The sequence below is a fragment of the Rhamphochromis longiceps genome, linkage group LG7 (assembly GCF_057381845.1).
Source record: "Rhamphochromis longiceps isolate RC_006_pf linkage group LG7, R_longiceps_female_GT1.1, whole genome shotgun sequence".
NCBI classification, from domain to species: domain Eukaryota; kingdom Metazoa; phylum Chordata; class Actinopteri; order Cichliformes; family Cichlidae; genus Rhamphochromis; species Rhamphochromis longiceps.
Window position 1 is genome coordinate 51,225,531 of NC_140563.1, and position 23,450 is coordinate 51,248,980.

The window sequence follows — 23,450 nt, forward strand, 5'->3', positions numbered from 1 at the left end:
AACAAGGGTTTTCGCTCTCCTGTTTTTCTTGGTGTGTCTCTCACCCTTCTGTTTCACACCCAGGTTTATATTTGTCAGTTCCACACACAAACAAACTCACGAGTGGATGGATACACATTTGTAAGGACATAAAACAATTTTATGGTTTCACATCTCCTCTGAATGGTCTGGGACAAACATGTTTTCAATGTATGCACTATGAACACGTCACATACCATGGTGCCTTTTCTGACCTAGCTGTAGTGCTGTCAGCAGTTCAAGATAAAAATTTAAAAAAAATAAGTATGTAGAGCCAATAATGCTCTTCATGTCTATTTTCTTGTTTTCTCACTGTGAAAATCTCGTGCTCCAGCTGGCTGAACATTTCGACTGTGTAGATTCATATGAATGAGATTGATGCCTACAGTGTGTTTTCTCCCTCTCCCCCGCGAGATGCCTGTTGATCCATGGCTCAGCCCTGAAGTAAAGATGGATTACTGCAGAAGAACTGCCTGCCTTGCCCTTTACACATTTCACACACACCACTTCTCCATTATCAGGCTCATCCACGGGGGGAAGACGTGCACATGTGCACACACATGCCCCAACATCAACACAGGTCTTAAAGCTCTGATGGGGTTGTTAGCAAAAGGTCACTGTCAAGACTCTGACAAATCTTTCTTTAGAGAGACAAAAACGTGTCATATCCAGTTACATTCGCAATATATCAGGTATCAGCTTTTTGTTGTCTTTCTATCACTTTCCATTTACATGTCTCTCTCTGTTTCTCTCTCTAGTTTTTTCCCTCCATTTGCTTAGGTTGTACAGTAAAGAATTCATGCTTGTATGTTTGGATCAATTTCCCATGGAGTGCTCACACTCTGGATGTAGAAGACATCCATAAAAGCAAATCCAAGCTCAGTTATGGGCAGTTTAGATCGGGATACACCTGGATACTGGATGTTGACAGCTTTAGCCTCAGGATTCAGTTAAAATTGTTTTGACTGGTAACTAAATTATTTTTGAATATATCATGTCTAAGAGCTATTCTGTTTATTTTTGCTCTTGCAACAAAATGTTTGAATGCGGCGAACCTCCTCTTCTCCATCTTACATATTAGTCAAGCTGGTTAGTGAGAGAAAATTGATCCTCCTACTTTACTTGCTATTGTTTCCATACAACACAGATATGGTAACAGACCGATGAAAGTAGAGTCAGCTACAGTTTGTCTAGCATAAAAGTCTCACATCAGTTTCTCAAGTTAACCACAATGTTCATGTGTAAATAATCAGAATAAAAAGCTGCTGGCCTTCTGGCTCGCCCAACTCCAGCCTTTTTTTAAAAGGACATGGACATTTCCATAAAACTGGCAAATACTACAGATTCCAGAGGAATTGTATTAAAGCAGAGTTAAGCATGCTTCCAGAGACAATAGCCAACTGTGGCCACAAGATGGCAGTAATTTAAAAGATGGTGAAAAACACGCAATGACAGAAACAGAAACTTTATTTAGTGTGATGGAAGTGAAACATATAGGATCAAAGGATGTCACTGACTCACATATGATGGGATATAAAATATATTCGAGGGTGAGCTGTGCAAGTGGAACTAGTGCCCAGGGGTGACAAGCAAATTGCTAGATAAGTGGATGGACCTTAATTACATCTGCCTGCTGTTTGGTGATGAATAAGCAGGTGTTCATTGGGTCGTAGAGCTTTTTTTCTGAAAAAAAAGGGGGGGTGCGTTGCAGTTGTTGACAATGCTTTGACATCACACCAGAATGTTAAAAAAAATTGTGGACCATAAAATAAAATAAACAGTAAAAAAGAAAAAACAAGCAGAAACCTGCCACTAGACTTTACAGTTTTTTACATTTAGGACCATAGGCATGTTAGCATCAGCAGAGGAAGCTCAGTCTCAGTGGAGGGTTCTTTACACCGTCTTTGAGGTCACAAATCACAGCACTAGTACTACATTGCTCCCGAAACTGTCACTGCTGCTGCACAGATGATGTCACAGGACTGGAGGAACCCCTCAAAATAAGGACCATTCACTTACAGTTTTTTCTGATTGCTTAAGCACATGTTATGTAACTATTGGCTAATTTAGCAAAACTCTACACACAAATAAAACAACCTGTCACCCAATTATCCAAACATTTTAGTTCTCTTGCAAAAGCAAACACAGCTAGATTAACTCTTCACACCTTTGTAAAAATGGTGTTTCCGTATCAAACAGTACACACAAGCCATCATCTACTAAGCACACAATGCGCCAACTGCACACCGATGGTATGAATACAAAACACATCTGGCGTTTGCCTTCCCTGTGCACAAGGTAGGCTATGTCAGTTTGAGCTCATACTTCTGTCATAGATCCATAAGCATGGAGGGATCCAAACTTCAAGTACTGGTGTTTAGTCAAACACATCAAAACAAACACAAGTGTTTATTTCCAAGTATAGGATTATTTGCAATTGCCATAATGACTATATGGGTTACGTGGTCTGCAGTGAACATGCTTCCTCTGCCCCCTCCTCGTCTTCCTCTTGCTCCTCCTTGTCCTTGTCGTCCTCTTCATCCTACTTCTTCACCTCCACGTCCTCTTCCTCGGCCTCCTCTACTTCTCACTCTTTCTGCTCCCACCATTGTACTCCGCACACACAGCTTACCTGTATTATAGTGCTTAGGCTGATTGCAAAGTGAACGAATTATCTAAGAAAGTTTTCACATGTGAAAGTGTGCCAGACAGTTGGCAAATTAGTGTTAATGATAGCCATACATGTGTATACTTTTGCTAGGAGTGTGTTGGAAATTTGGAAATTGAGTGTTGTGCAGTGAATTGTGCCTACAGTCTTGCAAAGTGTGTGTTACAAAATTGCAAACTGAGTGCAAAGCAGTTTTTGTGCTTTTAGTTTTGCACACTCAGTGAGTGGTTTTGCTATAAGTCTGACTAGTTTTAGAAATTGTGCTACAGGATTCACAGTTAGTGTTTAGGCATTCGGTAAAAACTGTAAATGATTGCAGACTTGGCCCTGCAATGTAGAAGCAAATCAGATTAATGGTGGAACAGATGGAGTTTGCTTGATTTGTGAGACTGACGCTGTATGTGACAGTCAAGTCTGGACGACGTCTGCTCACTCTCTTTTACACAAACACACTCAGGTCCCTCTGTCACTAAATTATACTTTGTATGGTTTATGTTTCATAAAAGTAGGTTTTGTGTTTCATCTTCCTCCCCGCTTTGCTCCATTGCTTCTTCAAGTACAGATGCACTCTTTTCCTCCTCCTCCTCCTCTTTCTTCCTCTCTGTATTTTTCCCCCCTGAGAATTCATTTTCTATTCTATTCAGTCAGGTCTTCTCACTCCCTGTTATGATAATGGAAGAGAATCGTCAATGTTTAATGAAAGCCTTGAGGCTACATACAGGTTCAGACATATCCTTGTGTACGTGAACATAAGAAGTTCATCTATAATTAGTTCACACATCACTGTGTTTCAAGGGGAGCTCTGTTAAATATGTGCACATCGGGGTGCAGACTTTTTTGGGACGAGTGTCTACTGATTTGCATACTGCATGTATAGTGCAATTGTTGATTTGCCTCAGTAAACTGTGCATAGAAACATGTTGGGGTCATGGTTCATTTATCTATTGAAGGGAATCCAGTGCTGTAAGTAGCAATTGTTCCCACTAAACACCTCTCTGATGTTCCTCTCATCCTTCTTTCCTGCTGCTGCTATACCCAATCCAGAGTTGCCAGTTTGCACCACTTCACCTCATCCCCATTTAGGTGTGAAATGTATTTATATTCAAGGCGGGGAGAACGGAGAAGTGGGGGCAGAGCAGAGGAAGTGACACAAGCAATCTGTGGGAAAAGGCGCCTCTTTCTGATGCCTGTAAAATAGCATATTCGTCTGGATAAAAGCAGGACAATGAGAAGCTGTCTTGTAGCTATGGGCCACAGTTAGGAACATGTGGAGAATATTTGAATTGGACTGCTATGCCCTTCTGGGCCAGATGAGAAGGTGATTCAAAGGTGGTGGAAAGAAACGTGAGACCGAGCTGTGAAGTGGCACTCTGGCGATAGGGAAGGAGACAGAAGCATATTACAGAGGCCAAGAGTAGTATGAATGAGGGCTCTATGCAACACAGCCCACAACTCTTAACACTCACTTGAGTTCCTGAAAAGACACTATGAATTTTCTTACTAGGTTCTTCACTTTAGTGTGCTTCTCTTTATTCCCTTGTTCAGCCTTTCACAGCTTGACAGAATCACAAAAAAAGCCACATGCTGTTTAAAAAACAAACAAAAAAAACAAACAATTTGTTCTCTCAATCAATTAATTCTGTCTGAAACTCAGCTTGCATTGTGCTGCATGTTTAATCATGCAAGGCATGCAGAGCTGCTCCATCACAGAAATCCACTGGACAAGCGTCTCTGGCAATCATCCTCCACCCATATCGAGCCAACAAAGAGATGACTCCAAGTCTCCCCCGGCACTATTATTACTTTTTAAAATCTTTTAAAGCCGTTGTGATGAATTCTTGATGTGGATTAATATTTCACTGCACACAAGAGTTAGACATTTGCACAGGGGAAAAAGTAAGAGAAGAAGGGATGGGACACTTGCCAAATTTTTTTTTAAAAAAAAGGAGAAATTGAGATGCATCGAGAGTCATCCGCAATTCATCTCCCACGCCCAGTCTCCAGACTCTCTTATTCTCAGCCGACTCTCTCTGGGGTCTATCACAATCGAGGGACAGCGTGCGAATATCTGTCGTGCAATGTTGTGCCAGTGGAGCTGTGCGTCAGGAAGCGCTGATTCACGGTCGGTGTGTGGTGGGATTGGGGAGCGAAGAACTCTTACTGTAGGCACTGTCACAAAATGTTCATCTCAAATCATCCCGATGGATCAGTCTACGGCCCGATTCTTACGAGACACGCAAAAGAAATCCTCTGTCACCACCGTGCCTGGGCATGCATATGCATATCACTGATGTGAACAGGCACTCATTGACAATTGTTTAAAGAGTCTGACTAAATGAGAGCAATGGAGAGAAAACAATATGAGCGTGGAACAAGGCCACACACAAGATTGGCAACAAACACGAGTGATATCTCCGTGGATAAAAGTCAGCAAAAAGGAAAACAAGAAAGGCAGAAATGCTTCCTCAGCACTCCTTTTTCCCCTCAATTATCTGCTGTTCACTGAAGGCGACGAAGGTTTTGTTTTAAAGAAAGGAAAAAAAGAGCAAACTTTAGTAGACTCATAGTTCAGATGAAAACATATCGTCCACGGAGTCATTAATCCGTCTCAGAGTCGCGGCCCATCAAGCTCCTCCAGCAAAACGCGTGATCGAGCAATAGACAGAGCAGTTGCAGAGATAAAGCAGCAGAGTACAGATCTGATTAGGCTGCTGTCTCCGTACACTCCACGGGGATTAAGCACAACAGCTCCTTGTTAGACCTCCCTACTTCATTTCATACAGCACATTCGCCATTAGCAAAAAGAATAACAGGGAGAGAAGGGGGTGGGGATCACAAACGCATTCACTAATTAACACTCCTGCATGGCCACACAATCGAATTCACATTTTAATATGCAGTTAATGTGCCAGTGGTGCTGGATAAATAACATCAGATACATCATGCATTATTCGTCCTGTAAAATGAGACCTTAAAAAAAAGGCAGAACAAATGAAGTGTTTGTTTATGAACCGTGTTTGGGTACAAAATGCTCAGAATGTTTCTCTCTGTAGCCACTAGAATCTACATTTGCATGCTTAAAGTGTCATTAGCATTTTTATATAAGCTCTGCCGATGTCCTGAGAAACTAGAGAACAAAGCCCTGTGCGCAAACACACAAAGGCATGCTTAAATACACATGTATCATAACAACTTTGTGCTTAACATATTCATGATGTTGTTAGGTGTTTATGTTTTTTTTAAAGAGATGCTTATCATATCCAGCTTGGTGCCTGCATTAAAGTGAGGGTTAGATTTTGTCCTTTTTTTCCTCCAAGGTTTACAATCCCACTCTTACACATATCATTATGTAACATAACTTTTTCCTAGACAATAAGTTGGATGTTTTTTTCTTTTCTTTGTTATTTCTGATTGATTACGCCTCAAACTTCCCTTTGGTAACCAGTAATTAAATTTAAAAATGTCATTGTCCTGGTCACAAAAGCAAAGTCTGAAAAGAATAATATGGATTTTCTCGACCTTTGAGGCAATCAGGAGAAAAAACACTTACTACACAGGATCAAAAGCGTAGTGTAATTGCTGTGTTTGAAAACTGCAGACTCTCTACTAGAATGTATCGTTGCATTAACTCTTTCCACCTGCAAGCTGTAAGCCAAACACTGATGATTATTGTTAATTGGATTTCAGGATCACTCAGGACAAATACTGAACTGAACTGTGTCTTTCAACTCAATTTTGCTCAGCAACACCAGGTATAAGATTTAACTCAAAATCTTTCCTTAAAATTGCAATGGAAGAAAAATCAGATTAAATGTAGATGAAATCTAACACAAAAACATACTATGGTTTCAGCTTGTGTCCATACCAGAAACAGCTGTGTGGCACAGCCAAAAAAAGCACTTTGAGTGCAGTGAATCAAAAATGCAGAAAAGTCCTCTTTTCTGCCGCTGCCCTGCCAGTGCTGGCACCAGCTCTGCCTCTGTGCCTTTTAATAATCTGGTCGCATTTTAGCAGGTTTGAAACCTGAACATTACACTGCATTATGCAGTGGAGGCTGGGGGTCATTACTAGAGGAAGAAAATCATCAGGAGAAAAATCTGCATTTGTGTAGTTTCTTGCCTTAGACCCTCACAGAGCCACTGAGGTCAGTAGTTTGAACTTTGGACCCAAACGACCAAACCATCCATCCATCCATCCATCCATCGCAAACAACCTCTGCTGGCTCCTTTTCGATGTGGCAAGCATGCAGCCACTTTTATCAAAGGCTAAGCACCAGCACCACATGCCTGAGGAACATGTACGAGCTGCCGGCCAACTAACCAAAACAACGGTTTGATTGTAGCGGTATTGACCTGCGAGCTTATCGCGACCCTTTTTATACAAGTACCTATCTGATCCGTGAAAATAAATACTCTTTATTTCGCTTTGAAATGAATCTCGGTCACATCACTCGGCTAAAATTTGTTGCGGCTGACTTGTCAATGACAAATAGTCTTGCACAAAAATTCTGAAATGGAATTCATTTTTCTGAATAAACTCCCATCTCAGCTTTTCAACTAGATTGGCAGAGTGCGGCGTGCTGAGCTGGGCTTTTCTTCGAAGACTAAGATTCCAAGAAGCTTCTTAATTGATGAAATCTGCCTTGTCAGATTTCAGGGCTTTTCCATCACTCACTTTTTCAGGCTACGCTTTATCTTCACCTTCTTCTGTACTGCTGCCAACTTCTCTTTTTCTAAACTCGGCTCTACTTGAGTCGCAGAGAAAAGAGAATCCACCCCCCCCTTTCAAAGCAGGAAAATCCTCTTGTCACACATGGAAAGAAGCATGTCGACTCGGCGGCAGATTGACTGATAAGTCCTCATCTGACCATAAAACCGAGGCTTGCGATGTCATCGGCAGGTCGCAGTATTAAGTCAAATATTTCAGAACTGCTACCCGAGAGAAAAAAAACTGCGAAGAACATCCCAGAGTGATAACTTTTGAATCTCTCTTCTTTTTTTTACTTTAACATTAGGAAGTGTCGCTGCTTCAGACATTCCTGAGGAGTAATGTGGCAATATTTCAAGATGAACCCCTATTTAGCTTCCAACTCAATCACTTTTCTTATAGGCCTCTTCTCCCTCTTTTCATCTTTCATTTTAAATCTCTCTTTTCTCTTAGATCTCTCTGTTTTTTATTTTCTTTTTTGCTTTCTTGTCCTCAACTGTCGCCCCCACTGTCTTTTCCATGTGTTTTGACAGAGGGGCTCTCCACACACACAGTATAAATAAATTACTGAACACAATCAGATTAGGATAATAGTTTGATTGAATCATTTATGTGGTTTACAGTAACTAAGCTTCAGTTATAATGCCATTTGCTTGATAATGGAGTTAAGGTCGAGGATACGTCGCAGCTACAGGAAACACCTTATTAATAAAATAATAAGCAAAATAATAAATAACAAACGAGCGAGTGGGCACGGAATCGAATCACTGGAAGTAATCAGTCTGAGGTGAATGTATGTCACTTTTTGCCGCTCCAGACCACAATTAAAAAGACTGATGATGAATTTTGTCTCCTTAATTGAGTTATTCGTTCGCAGATTTATGAAATAATTTCTTAGCCCCCATCCGAGGTGTTTAAATGAAAGTTTTAATAATCAGAGTACTGCTTTAATCCTGCCATAATCAAATTACATCCACGCATGCAAGCACTCTTGTCACCCCTCCTATTCTATCATGGGTTTCATTTCTCCTCTTGTCTCCTCTCTGAAGGACCCCCTCCCCTCCCCCACAGTTTTTGACATGTACAAGCAGGAGACACGGATTTCAATTTTGTCACAATCCCCACTTTTCTGTTCTTTTTTCACCCTCTCACAAAGTGTGAAATCCTGTTTGTTAATTGACTGATTTTAATTCAAATCTCAGAGCAGAATGATTCTGGAGTCACTCTATGTGTGTGTGAGTGCCTGTGTGTGTCTAAAAGAGAGATGACGAGAGTTGAAAAATGAGAGGAGCAAAAAGGGGAGAGGGAGGGGGAAAAAGTGGTTTGAACACAGGTGCATGACTTAAGTCTGTGTTTCTTGTTTAGCCTATTAATTTAGAGGAGGAGCAGGAGAATGATTGCGATTAATGCAGCTCTTATAAATGCGTTCAGTGATCAAAACTGGCAGCGGTGTTTATGCAACGAGTGGCCATACTCAGAGTGCTTCATATCCGTCCGTGCTGTCACACAGAGCAGAATGGCAATCCTACCAAGCCATAAAACTGAACTTCTGATGTGACTCAAAGTGACAGCGTGATGCACATAACTGTGCACCGACACAAGCTCTGTGCTCTCGGTGCTCACGTGTGATGCAAGCAATAAACAGTCAGATTTCCAAATACGTATACATCCACATACCTGTAGATGATGCACGCGCAGTCCCTGCAGGTCCCACAGTTCTCGATGTCCTGTCCGGTTCTGTAGGAATGTCTTCTGTTGAGAAGCGCAGAGATGACATATCAGGGGAACAAAATAAAAGAGGAATGGTTTTGTGTTTGTGTGAGCCCACAAAGACATATTGAGGTTATCATTTTTCCCTCGCTGAGTCGAATTTTTGGCACACGAAGTCCTGAATATAAACCAATCTCCTCCCTGAAATCACCCCTGATCATTTTTTAATGAACGATACCCCTTCCAACGGGCTCGGTCGGTTACGTAAACCATGAGTCACTATATCACTCCAGGCATAAAATAATGCTTATGAGGTAGAAGTCAAGTCTGCGTGCACAAGGCCGGGGACTGAATTTAAATACTGGAACATGCAAGATGTGTCACTTTATGAGACAGTAGGCTGTTCAGTCACATGTTCAGATGTCTTCAAAGGGCTGGCATTAGTGTTAACACTGTGATTTGGATTACGCTGCTCAGACATCAGTCAAGTCTTTCCATGGATTCACAGACACGCATCCCTTCCTGTGTATCCATGATTTTTCTTTCGCGTCCCCCCCGCAAACATGTACTATTTTGGAATGATAAGGCAGAAGAAATTACTAAGCTGCTTACAATGTAGGAAGCAGATTAATTAAAGACTTGATGAGAATGGCTTTACACTAAAGAGGCATGGAGCATCTGAAACCACTTGATGACAATCTCTCCCGCCTGCTGCATACATGCATGAGGAACAAGGCTTCGCGAAATAGGTGCGCCCAAACTCCCATAAGCCTCCCCGTGGTCTGACATGAGATCAGTTCCTCAGCATATTGAGAGCTGACACTTGCCTGACTGACATGAGACGTCGTAAAAATAACTACAGATGCTCCCCTGCTTTCTGCTGCTGCTCAATCTGGTGTTGCGTTTTCCTCTTTCTGTCGCTCAACCTGCCGTTTTAGCTTTTGCCTTTTTCACTCTGACCAAATTTATATTGTGTTCTGTCCACAGAGCTTTGTATTGACACTGTGTGCAGTAGGGGGATTGGCTATAAATAGAGGAGCTTCATCACAGCAAGGCTTAGGCGCAACAACCATCTATCTGTAATATTCAGAGCACACGATGCTGGAAAGTTATTACTGCTGGGCTGTGGATATTCCCTTTTTGGTGAAGAATAATCTGTCTACAACAACCCACTTGTCTGCTCCGTTCCATGAGAGAAGAGACAGTCTATTAGTGCAAAGCGCTGTTATGTCTGGCTTTGATATCTATCCATCTTTCTAAATTTAATAAAGGCTGAGCGATTGACTGTTAAAAATTAACAGATGGCTTCTCACACTGTGCTTGGAACTGTGCTGCAAGGCTCTGGTAGCCTTGGGTTTACAGTTCCATTAGCCCAAGGGTTGCAGTCATTTCATATTTACAGCTTCAGTTGTGGGATAGCTCCTCTTTTAGCCCAGGGCTTTCACACTACTTTTAAAACCAAACAAGCCCTTTTGAGGCTCTTGATTTAACCCCAGGCAGCAGCACCTTTCACACTACTGGTAACACTACCTTTGGAAACCACCTTGGGCACGTGGTGCCAAAGAACAATGGTGTGATCCGGGGCCATCTTCACTAGTGTGTGAAATTTCTAGAATTAAATTCCAGACTGTGTGATTTTTTTAAAAAGGCCAACAGCCTTTTTTAATAGCAAGCTCAGGAAATGAGCTCTACTTGCGGAACAGTCCAGCAAACTATTAAAATGTGCTGACCCTGCTGTCATGTAAGATTTGCGCATGTATGCTGTCAGGCCAACCAACAGCAGGGGAGCTGAGGGAGGTGAGAATAGAGCCGACGAGTTGAATCTGTTTTTCAATAGATTCGACACCACAGTGTCTGCTCCCACCCCCACAACCTCACCTGCAGTCAGCCTGGAATCCAGAGCCACACCACTGTGCCAGCCTCTCTCGTCACATGTTGCCTCCTGTGAGATTCCTGACACCCCTCCCCCACCCATCACCTTCACTCAATACCAGGTTGAGATGCAAATGAGGAGACTTCACTCAGGCAAGTCTGCTGGACCAGACGGAGTGAGTCCCCTTGTCCTCAAGGCCTGTGCCCCCCAGCTGTGTGGAGTCTTTCATAAACTGTTTATGCTGAGTCTGAGTCTGCAGAGGGTCCCGGTGATGTGGAAGACATCATGCCTCGTCCCTGTACCAAAGACGCCTCGTCCCAGTGGCCCCCAGGATTACAGGCCCGTGGCACTGACCTCCCACATCATGAAGACCCTGGAAAGGCTCATCCTGGACCAGCTGCGACCCATAGTAAGACCACATCTGGATCCCCTTCAGTTCGCTTATCAGCCTCGTCTCGGAACAGAGGACGCCATCATCTACCTGCTCAATCGTGTCTACACCCATCTGGACCAGCCGGCGAGCACTGTGAGGGTCATGTTTTTTGACTTTTCCAGTGCTTTCAACACCATCAGGCCGACCCTCCTGGGTGATAAGTTAGCAGCGATGCAGGTGGATGCTTCTCTGGTGTCCTGGATTGTTGATTACCTGACAGGAAGACCACAATATGTACGTCTCCCACAGTGTGTGTCTGACAAGGTGATTAGCAACACAGGGGCACCACAGGGGACTGTCCTCTCCCCCTTCCTCTTCACCCTCTACACCACAGACTTCAGCCACTGCACAGAGACCTGCCATCTTCAGAAGTTTTCTGATGACTCTGCGGTGGTTGGATGCATCAGCAGGGATGATGAGACAGAGTACCGGGCTGTGGTCGACTCCTTTGTCACGTGGTGTGAGCAGAATCATCTGCAGCTCAACGTGGCAAAGACCAAGGAACTGATCATGGACTTCAGGAAGACCAGGAAACACTTGACCCCTGTTTCAATCCAGGGGGTCAGTGTTGACATTGTGGAGGACTATAAATACCTTGGAGTACACATTGACAATAAACTGGACTGGGCTAAAAACACCACAGCACTTTACAGGAAGGGCCAGAGTCGTCTCTATTTTTTGAGGCGACTGAGGTCCTTCAACATCTGCCAGAAAATGCTGAGGATTTTCTATGAGTCTGTGGTGGCCAGTGCGATCCTCTATGCTGTTGCATGCTGGGGGAGCAGGCTGAGGGTCGCAGATGCCAACAGACTTAATAAACTGATCCGTAAGGCCAGCAATGTTGTGGGGATGGAGCTGGACTCCCTCAAGGTGGTGTCGGAGAGGCGGATGCTGTCCAAGATAAAGACAATGTTGGATAACACCTCCCACCCACTCCATGACATGTTGGTCAGTCACAGGAGCTCGTTCAGTGAGAGACTGAGATTACCGAAAAGCACCACTGAACGACACAGGAAATCATTCCTGCCTGTGGCCATCTCCCTGTACAACGCATCCACTTAACACACTGTTTGCTGCTACAACTACACATGTTTCTTTTCCAAATATTTATTTATAAGTGACTTATGTATGTATGTATGTATATATATGTATATATTGTACTATTCTTAGTTAGCGTATTGTCTGTCTTGTCTTAATGTTGGTTTAAAATGGAGCACTGTAACAAAAAATAATTTCCCCCAGGGATCAATAAAGTATTCTGATTCTGATTCTGATTGCATATTTTTTGAGTTTGGGCTCAACAAGCTTCGGTTGTTCCCAGTTGCTTTGGCTCAATTCTTCAATAACAGTCCAAACTGTCACACACAATATCTGAAAACCTTCAGCTTTAAATGTATGCACATCAAAGAGAGTATTTCTCTTTGTTATCGTCTGTTATTTAGCATTTGCTAATATCTTTTAGGACATTTAAGCAAATAGCTAACAACCTTGGCATGTCTTTGTAATTAAAAGCAGACTTTTTTGTGTTTGGTGGTGGTCAGAAGGCCCGGTGGCGCCAGTGTTCGGCAGCCTCGCCTCTGTCAGTGCGCCCCAGGGTGGCTGTGGCTACAATGTAGCTTGCCATCACCAGTGTGTGAATGTGTGTGTGAATGGGTGGATGACTGAATGTGTAAAGCGCTTTGGGGTCCTTAGGGACTAGTAAAGCGCTATTATAAATACAGGCCATTTACCATTTTTTAAAAAATAGTATTGCACTTTATTATGTATGTCATTAAATGCAGAATAGTCCACCAGAAAACCAAAATCTGGTGATCCAGGTGTATGTATATATTTTATAGAGCTTGAGAGCAACAGAGTTACAACAGTTTGTTAACACTGAAGAGCCAACTCATTTTATAGGGCAAGCAGCCTGCCATGAATGTAAGAAGATCCAGGAGAGTGCAGAGGACGGATGCGGCATTCAATGGTTCTTTCTCTTTTACACTGAAAGCGAACACATTAGGTGTGAGGTGGCTGAGAATCTGTGGCCAACAGAGTAACAGGATGTCCAGTGATTCCAGCACTGTTTATTGATGTAGAATACTAGAAAACCGTGTCTTGTTTCCACGCTATGTGCTTAAAGCGATGACAATCTATGTGGTGGTGGTGGTGGTGGTGGTGGTGGTGGTGGTGGGGGGGGGGGGGGGGGGGGGGGGTCTTTGCAATTATGTTTACATTTTACGGTCGGTTTACTGCAATTTACTATGTTGTATGATAATTGCAGGAAATTTTTATTCATCACATTACATGCTAATGTATGTGTACTTTTGCTCTACAAAGTATGCAATAAACACTGCATGATAAATCATCTGAATTCACTTTGATACACAACAGCACTCAGTTATCATCAGGAAAATAATAGAAACACTGTCAATAGAAACATGTAGAACAAAACTTTTTAGGGAAATTAGAAGATGAGGAAATCACTTGTAGAGTTATTTCGACCAAATACCGAAACATTCTGATGACTCTGGTTTACACAGTGTCAAATGAGCTTGTCATTTTTTGGCAGGAGTAACTTATTCATTGAGACAAAAGCCTATTCTGAAAGGTTCGGGTCACGTTACAGTCTTTTGCAGGTTAACTATGGTGTTTTTTCTATGTTTGAGAGAAACTGTAAAATGTCAATTATCAGTTGTTATTGTGGCAAAAAAATACAGCCAGTAGATCATCAACAAATAGGCTTAGTAGTACATTATTGCTTTATAAATCAGATGAACCCAGGTGCATATGAGACTTGTGCTTTCTCTTTGTTTTCTATTACTGTTGATATGAAGTTTATTGTTGACTGGTTGTTTGGTTATGTTATAGTAATCCCCAAAGTCACCAAAGTCTCAAGTGAAGCACTTAAAGATCATAGTTTTAATTTAAACAGACTTGTTCATAATAATCACAATTTAGAAGTCTCAGTTTTCTGTCTTACCAGGGTGAAACGTACACTGGAGAGTTTATGTGTTATTCATGTGGCTTACATAAAAGTCACTTTCTGTCAACCAGTGATCAGAAAGAATGATACTGCACCTCCTGGCTTACTAGTGGGTACAGCAGGGTGCGCGTGATCTGTGGGTGACAACTGATAACAGTCATTTAATTGTCTAATAACATTCAAAGCAGGTTCACTTTTTCATTATGTAAATTGTCTCACTGAAATTAAATATAGCCTCACCCATCTCTCTCAGCTTCCTTCTTCTCAAGGTCTTGAATGACATCCAGCAGGACCTTAATGGTGTTCTGGCTGGTCTCCAGGACCCCCTCCAGGCTGTGAAGTTGAGTCTGCAAGCTACGAATATCATGCAGAGGGCCATTGGGACTCAAGAGCTTTTCTGTCACCCTGGATGGGTCCAATTTACACCTGGCCCCAGACACCAACCCTCCCAGAATTTCCTGGACCTGTCTCAGAGTATCAGCCTGGGTGGCAGTCAGGGGCCCAGCTGTAGGCCGCCCCCCAGAAGCAGAGCAGCCCCTGGATCCAGAGCATCCCTGCTGATTTGGAGGGAGAGCGTGTTGGCTGTTGGGGGTGTTCGGCCTGACGTTGGCTCCTGAGCAGAGCATTTTGTGTAGCGCCCCAAGCTGAGCCTGGGCTGAGCTAAGACAGCTGGGCTTAAAACAGGCCTTGGCAGGAGAGGAGGAGGAGGACTGCTTCTCTCCCTTCATCACAGCAACTGGAGGAGTTTGAGCTCTGTGCTTCAGAGAGCTGGCTCTCTCACAGAGCTTTGGTGAGTCTTTTATATCCTCCTTTTTTTCCTTCTCTCTATCTTTATCTTTGTTGCTGACCTTGCTGTCTGCCCTGAGCATGGGTGTTCGGACTGCAGGACCTGGCGGATCATTTCCCTTTTTTCGTGGTGTGTATGGTGGAGGCGGTGGAGGAGGAGGTGGAAGTCGAATGCCCCTCTTATCCTGAGCATTGTACGGGGTCTGAGAAGGGGGGGTGTACGGTGGTGCAGCACGAAATGTGGAAGAGTACAGAGGAATGGCTTTAGTTGGTGTTGCACATTGTTGAACATTTGCAAGAGTGGACACATAGGTTTTCACAAGCGGAGGCGGAGAAGTGCAAGATTTCAGTTTTGGGACGGGGGAGGAATAAGGGGTTATGCCTGTGCAAGCAGAAGAGGTATTTTGCAAAGTTTGACATGGGATGTTGCAATGAGAGACAGTTTGAATAACTGTGGCATAAGAAGGTGCAGTTGGGTTCAAGTGAGGTGCATGGGGACCAACTGCATGTGTAGTTGTGTAATATGATATGGATGTGCAAGATATGGCAGTTTGAGTAACAAATGTACAGGGAGTTACATTTGATGAAGGTGTAGCATTTGATGCTGCTGATGGTGGTTGATGTATTACATTTGGGGCAGGGGTTGGCTGTTTGGTGGGATCAGCAGGAGTTACAATGGGTGTTATAGTTGGGGTAGAGGTGGAGTGGGTTAACTGAGGGAATGACACCACGTTTGACATAAGGGGGGTGCAGTTTTGGGTGGGGCATGGCGATGCAGCTGAAGAAGCACTGGAGCAGACTGCGGCTGTGCTGGGTGTTGTTGGTGGGGACACAACAGTGTAATAGGGGACTGGGAGTTGGGTAACAGTAGGTACAGAAGTGGCGCAAGGAATGGAAAGTGCTTTGGGAGGAGGTGGGGCTGTGGAAGCTAACTTGGCTGGAGAAGTACAAGGTAGCTTTGTGCAGTGCTCAGGAGTTTGTATTGGTGCACTTGTAGGTGGGGGAGATGTACAATAAGGCACAGTAGTTATTTGGGTAGTAGGAGGGTCTGGAGTCACTGTTGGGGATATAGGCTTGCACAGAATTTGCACTGAGCTGGGTGATGGTATTAAAGGTGGGGAAGCAAACGGGCTTTTAGTTTGTGTCTGTGTAGTGGAAAGTTTACAATCAGGAGAAGAGTGACTGGGAGAGCTTGTTTGTATTTGAGCGGTACACTGTTGAGCATTCAGAGGTAGGGTTGGATTGGTACTGGTGGTCTGAATTTGGGTTGTGCATTGTTCCTCACTTGAAGGTGGAGAATGGTGATTTTCAGTTTGACTCTGGGCGGTGCTGTACCTTGAACTTAAAGGAGGGGGTGGGCTCTCAGTCTGAACTTGAGTGGTACAGAGTTTGGTATTTGAAGGGGGTGGGGATGGACGGGGACTTTCAGTCTGTGTGGGAGTGGTGCAGTAGTGCACTTCCTTTCCAGGATCACTCGTTGTCCTATTTAGACGCTTTCTCCTCCTGATCGCTGAGGGAGTAATGCTTCCCTGACGTTTGGGGCCATCTCGGCAGGATACAGAGGAACAGTGGTATGGCTCAGCATTTTGAAGGACTAAAGGGGGGCAGCTGTGCCTTGAGGGTTTTACAGCAGACTTAATTTCGGTTCTTGATACTTTAGACCTTCGTTCCACCACAGTTCGCTCCCCTGGGCCAGGAGGGCCGTTCTGATCTTTGGACGCAGGTAACAACACATGGTTGTGAGTAAGGAACTCGTCTTGAGAGTCATGTTCGTCATCCCCATCCACCCCAACTGAGTCCCCAAGGCTGTGGCTACGAGTGTGGGAGGAAGGGAGAGATTGGGGCTTTTTCAGGCATGGGGAGGTCTGAATGGCTGTGCTGGTGCTTGTACTCGGCCTGCGTGTCATTGGCAAGGTTAGGGAGTTAGCCTGCGGTGGTGCCCAGGTTCGACGTGTAGGACCAGGTGTCAATGGATGAGGAGGCGCTCGAGCTAAAAAGGCAGCCACCACCTCTATAGTGCTCGCCATGTCACCACGCACAGCCCCAACCACAGAGGTTTGGCCAGGTAGATCCTTGGTCTGTGGCCTGTCCCTGTCAGTCCATGGCAGGGGGGACCTGCTGCTGTGTTTGCGAAGAGGATGTGGACTGTCACAGTCTTTGACAGGCTTCTGATGGCTATTGTTTTCCCCTGTTCCACTATTGCCACTGCTGCTGCTACCATCCTCCAGGTCTTTGAAGCGGACCTGGTGGGTGCGGTTGCGGCGCCGCTTGAGGCGACTTTCGATATCGGGGGAGTCTCGATTGAGAAGCACAGAGCGCACGGTCATTGTCCCAGGTAACTTGTCTGCCAAGCTGCTCTTGCCATTGGTCTGGCCTGTGAGCAAGTGGTCAGGCTCTTTGCTCACCATTTCTCCAGCCTCTGTCGCTCCCACAACATCCACACACTGTGAAGGCAGGTTGCTGTTGTGGAGAATCTCTTGTGTTAGTGTGTCAACAAGGAAAGCGATCGCTCCATCACTATATATTCAGTGTAACAGTGAGAGATCTATACGATTGACTGACTACGTTTCACTTTCATCCCAGAAAATACTGTAGATGTAGCAGTCTCTATACAGTATTGCATTTAGCTGCTCAGCTCATCTGTACACCAAGGACTTCCTTTGCAAATAAGATTGTCCTCAAGAAAAGATGGATTACCATTTTCCCAATTCAAGGTATAGTATAGATATCTGTGAGAAAACTTGTCTTAAACTTCCCTTTAAAATCTTATATAAAAATAAATATATGCAGCATCAAATATTCTTTAAAATGTCCATGCTGTTTCATGTCTTCTGAAGTTGTACATGTATTTTTTTGCCTCTTATTCACATTTCTCTTTAACGTTCCAGCAAGAAGAACTCTTGCAGAGGCCAGGGAGGTTACCTGCAGATAAGTGGAGAGGAAGGGAATGCAGCCTATCCTTTGTCTGTCCATCACATTGGCTGGTCTACTTGGCAGCCTGTCCTTCTCCACCTGCTTTGTCCCCTGGGCCCTCAGGAGATTGGATGGCCAAAGTACGGGATTGGCTTGACTGCGTTCCCATAATGATCTGGTCTTTTTAAACTTTTTTTTTGGTCTCTTCTGCTTCCTTTTTTAAAAATTTTTTTATCACTTTCTTTTTCTCTCTCTGCTTCTTTCTTTTCTCAGCTCTTCTCTCCGTGACTCATTCTCTCATGGTCGAAGGCAGCACGAGTTCCTAAAGAGAGGAGAAAGATAAAGAGAGAGACGAATAAGAGACTGTAATTGTTTCCATATTATTGTGCTTCAGTTTCCATCGAAACACAATGTGCTCGTTCCTCCCGATAATGAAGAAGATGTAAGATAGGCAGCTATTTTGAAATGCATGAGAGCGGGGGTCAACACAGAATGGGAAAAGGAGACATGAATTCAGAAAAAGTGCTGAAAGGATGGAGGTTGGAAAAGAGAGAGAAAAAAAGGCTCGGTGTATCATCAGCAGTGGAGAAATGTAAACTGAAAACAAGTGAAAAGAGATTGTAATTAAGGCCTATTCACACTGGCCAAGGGGGGTGTATAATGTTTCATTCCTTTTTTACGCTCTTTCCTCTCAGTATTGTTAAAAGTAGCCGTGTTTTAGTGACAGCAATAATTTTTGCATTGAGTATCACTTCTGCTCATGGGCACACAGTACGACTGTTGTCGTATTCCTTGGATTTCTCTTTTTCCTCCATGTTTTACAGTCTGTTGCCCTGTTATCAGTTCTTGATGATCTGCCATGGTGACATCCTCTCTGATTCATCTGGTCATTTTGTGACAGTCTGTCCACCATGCTGCAGTTAGTAGTATGTTCTCGTCACCCCGATTCCGTGCTCTGTTTTTGACGATCTATGGCCTTGATACATGCAGTATATATCACTTCATTTCCTGTCTGCGAAACAGGCAGCCGGGCGTGATGCTGTCATTTGCCTTACACGATCTATGGATCTGTTCCTCGTTATCTCCCCGTGATAGCCTCTGACACTGACAGGCTCGGGCTAATTCTGTTGTGCGAGTGTGACTGGCTGTTACTCTGTTCCCCTCACCCCACCCACCCTCCCATCTTCTGTGGGAGGGGTAATTAGTGACTCCTTCACAGCTCCCAGGTTATTTAGGGAGAGAGATACCCGAGGGGCTGCCACTTTTATTTACATCCACTGTTTTCCTCGCTTTCCTCTCTTTTCTTTCCACTGAAGAGGAGGATCTTTGGCACAACTGCCCCCACCCTCCTCCCTCCCTCCCTCCCTCCCTCCCGTCAACCTCTTTAAAAACATGGTTATTTGGATTAATCATGATTAAAGTCACAGCAGATAGAGCCTTGAGGGGAAATATCAACCATGCACACTGTGATATATTAATGGATTTAGAAACAAACCGCGGGATTCCTTCTCATTTTACTTTCTTATCGCCGCCATGTATACAGATGAGCCGCTTAACTATGAATCACCCGGAAAAAACAAATGACTCTGAGTTGAGGCACACATTTTTTCAAATGCGGGCGTGGGTGATGGTGCACTACGGAGGCTCAAGAACACAAGCTACGGTTCATCTATAGCATAGAAACTTCTGTTCATTTGACCTTGATGGTGATTTCTCCTTTCCTCACTTCTCCCTGGATAAATTAGTGGTTCCACCCTTCCTGTGTTTTTCATTAATATCCAATTTCACTCCGGTCGATGGTCTACCCATTTCTTGTACGAAGCAGCCTTTCAACCTTCACCCTGACAGATTTCCCTCTACGTATCATAGGGCCATTACCCTTACTCATTCTGGACGTGTCACCCTGAGCACACCTTCCTTTCATCTTTCTCCCATCTGGCCGTTCTCCTTTTTTTACCCACTCTCAGCTCTATCTTTCTATCTTTATTTCCCAATCTACCGAATGCTTTGCAGCAATCTCTTCTGCTGCCTCTTTTTGTCTAGTGCTTTCCACAGTTCATCCCCCTCACTCTGCAAACTACCCTCGGATCAAAATTTACGCTGACAGTTTAATGAATCCCCCTCTTAATGCTGCATGGGCTTACCGCTAGGGCTGAGGGCAGCTCTTTTGCACATGTGACATTTCCATGTTGAGCTTTATTGGCAGACAAGAGATAAATCACCAGGGAAGAGGTGGAAGGTGTGCAGTGGCATAATCCTAGCAAGGGTCGTAACTCTTAGCAGTTATTGTTTAGGATGTACCATAGTCTCTTTGCAAAGGTTTTGCTCCTATTCTCTTTCCTGTGTGTGTGTGTGTGTGTGTGTGTGCGCGCATCATGAAAATGCTAAGGTCACATCTGATCATCCCGTGCTAAGCTGTTGTGACTCTTAGAAACGCATCTGAACATTCAAAATAGAAGAAGTCAAGATTGGTTCCACAGATATAATAACATTCTGATGATTTCAAGGATACCGAGAACTGTATCCATGCCAGTAGCACACTTTTGGGTCCAACTATGCAGAGGGGATGGGAGGTGTCATGGATTGGATTGTTATGTAAAGACATGTCAGATCAGATTGTCTAGGCACGCTTAAAATTTGTCAGAGAGGACTGCGATGAAGAGGAGGCAGAAAGAGGAAGAGGAAGGAGAGGAGGTAGACATGCTGGGATATATTTAGAGATGCTATGAGACACATAGCAAAGCAAGAGGAGTAGGAATTGGAATAAGTAGGAGGGAGGAAGAGGCGGAGGGAGACAGACAGGCAGAGGGGGGGCAAAAGCAGGAGGAAGCAACCCCTGGCAGCAGAGGAAATGTCATGGTTAGGGTTCAGTGAAGTGGTAAATCAGGAGCATCAGCGTGTCAGGGCATTTAAGGGAGAAGTGGAGAGGAACTAAGAAAAGCTATATGATCAGCTATCGGTCCTGTAAGCACACGGAGGTTAAGAGTTATACCTGTGCTTTGTCACAGAAATTTACACCACGGTCGGCTCAGAGACGAGATGCAAAATGCATAAGCCGTTTTGGTGTTTGTGTTCTTGTCCAAAGAGATTTCCAATTCAAGAGCAGCTCCTTGGGAGTTGCCTGCAGATGACTACTTTGTTAGGTAAGCACTGAGTGTAGTACAGCTCAGCAATCTCACAAACAAAGGGATGTTCAGTTTTATCTAATACAATAAAACCAGCAAGTGCATTTAAAAATGCAAATAAAAGGCTTTTGCATGCACGCGCAAATCAACAGCCTAGAATTATATATAGGTTTAACATATTATTATTATTAGAAGCAAGGGAGTATATGAAGTAAAGCAAGTAAAAGTATTGTCCTCGGTGCTGGTACTTAAATTAGAAAACGGTACTACTGCTGTAGCTGCCTCTCACCGCTGAAAGTCTTGAGCCAGATTATGCTTAACAGCAAATTAAATTAAACAAACACAAATTAAATTATGATTCTTAATTCATTAGATACCCAACGCAACACGGCGAACACAGCCATTGTCATTCCTGTCAGACACTTGTGTAATAGCGTCTAAATGTAAATGCTGGTTTGTTTGATTATGACTATGTAGGCTACTGGCATTCCAATTTGACCAGCTTCAATCTTGGCAAGCTGTTTTTCAGCAAGCTCTAGCTGCAAAGGAAGTTTTATATAATCAAGCAGTATAAAATAAAGCTATTGCCCAAGTGGTAACCACCGTGGCTGAGAATGAAAGAAGTTTAGCCTCTGGATGTTAACCGCCATGCATTAAAAAGATGGTCTTGTGCAGTTTACTGGTGCTGATGGCTGCATGTGTCTCTTGTTCAACGAATCTCTAACGAAACTCTATCATAAAATTACATTATTTCCAATGACCTGTAGGGGGAGACTCCTCCGGCTGCAACTTGATTTATGAACTCAGCAGGCACTTTCCTAAATAGTTTACAGTTTAAATGACTAGTGGAAAAGCTTTCTTAGTATAGTAAGGTGCTCATTTGATAAACTACAGTGAAATTTAAAGTTTAATGAGAAAGCAGACCCTGTTATATCATCTATTTATATGATCACTACCATATAAGCTAATGGTGCTTTTGGCTTGCTGGTCTGATTGACCTCTTATTCACGACATCTAATCCCAAAACCTGGACGACCATGGTTAAAATGTCAAATTTAAAGTTTCAGAATGTTAGGACGAAAACCTGGTAGCTAGCATTTCAGTCCAACAAACACACCCTTCTTTTCCCTCCAGTTTATTCTAATTGTGAGCATTCGTTACTGTACTGAAGAAGGCTTAAACTAAGCAACTCCACCAATAAGGTTTTGTGCTTGGCTTGGTTTGTTTTTCAGAATGATCAGTCTAAAGAAAGTCATGGACAGATCTGCACAAACAATTATTTATCTCTGGGCAAAAAGTTCCCACTATATCGTCACAAAAAACATTAGACTGATGGAAGAGAAAATGGGTAATGCTGTCTTGATCTTCGAGACAATACTTAAAACTAGCCTAGATGGAGCTAGCCTTTTGGATGCAGAGACTGGAAATTTTCCACTTCATCAGGAGTATGCAGTCTTTGATTGTTCTTGTTGCAAAGTGTTTAATGAAAGTCACAAATCAGATGATTTATAATATAGTTATTTTCATATAGGTTTCTATACAATCTCACTGCTTGTTTGTAACCAGAGGAGTCTCCCCCTGCTGGTCATTATAACAAATTAAAGACACTTTTTGCATTGCCTCTGCTTTTCAGACCCGAAGGCCAAGCTGTGCTTACTACATGCTTCTGCTGTTCCCAAGCGACAAGAAAACAATCATTATTCACCTCACAGTGTTTGGCATAACCATGAGATTCTGGCCTGGTAATACCGTTAGCCCCCCCATCACCACCACCACACACACATACACACACGTCTTAATTTGGAAAAGCAGGTTTGTTTTGAAGCAGTAAGTCTTTGAATTTGTGTCATAAATGGAACATTTTTGAGTTTCAGTGCAGAACACTCTTAAAATTGTATTTAATAACAGATCTGTACCACAGTGATTTAAAGTGCTTTATTGCGATGCTCTGCACACCTCAGGTGGCAAATACTTTCGCTTCTCCTGACGCCTTCATGACTTTAAAAAGTCATTCAAACATGCATAATATGTTATCTCGCAAAGTTTCTCACCAGCTTCTTACTAAAGAGGACACTCTACTTGTTCCAGCTTTCTTCAAGGATGGCTGGATTACCTCTATCTTTCCGAGCGCGAGTGCCAGAAATGATTTGTTCCATCTGTCCTCTTTTAACCAAAATCCTCTGCCTAATATGAAATCCCTATATGTAGGCCAGTGGATGGTGATAAGCATACTTAGCCAACTGTGAGCAAAT

At 43.4% G+C, this 23,450-nt stretch overlaps 1 protein-coding gene across 1 annotated transcript in view; it reads right to left on the reverse strand.

Annotated features, from left to right (window-relative positions):
• LOC146666257 (uncharacterized) overlaps window positions 1-23,450 on the reverse strand; it is a 56,489-nt gene that overhangs the window by 20,866 nt on the left and 12,173 nt on the right. Inside the window, exons 2-3 of the mRNA XM_085414178.1 lie at window positions 14,615-18,395; window positions 9,071-9,145 (exon numbers count right to left, since the gene is read on the reverse strand). Coding sequence (XP_085270304.1) covers window positions 9,071-9,145; window positions 14,615-17,568 — 3,029 coding nt within the window. The 5' untranslated portion in view covers window positions 17,569-18,395. The remainder of the gene's footprint in view (window positions 1-9,070; window positions 9,146-14,614; window positions 18,396-23,450) is intronic.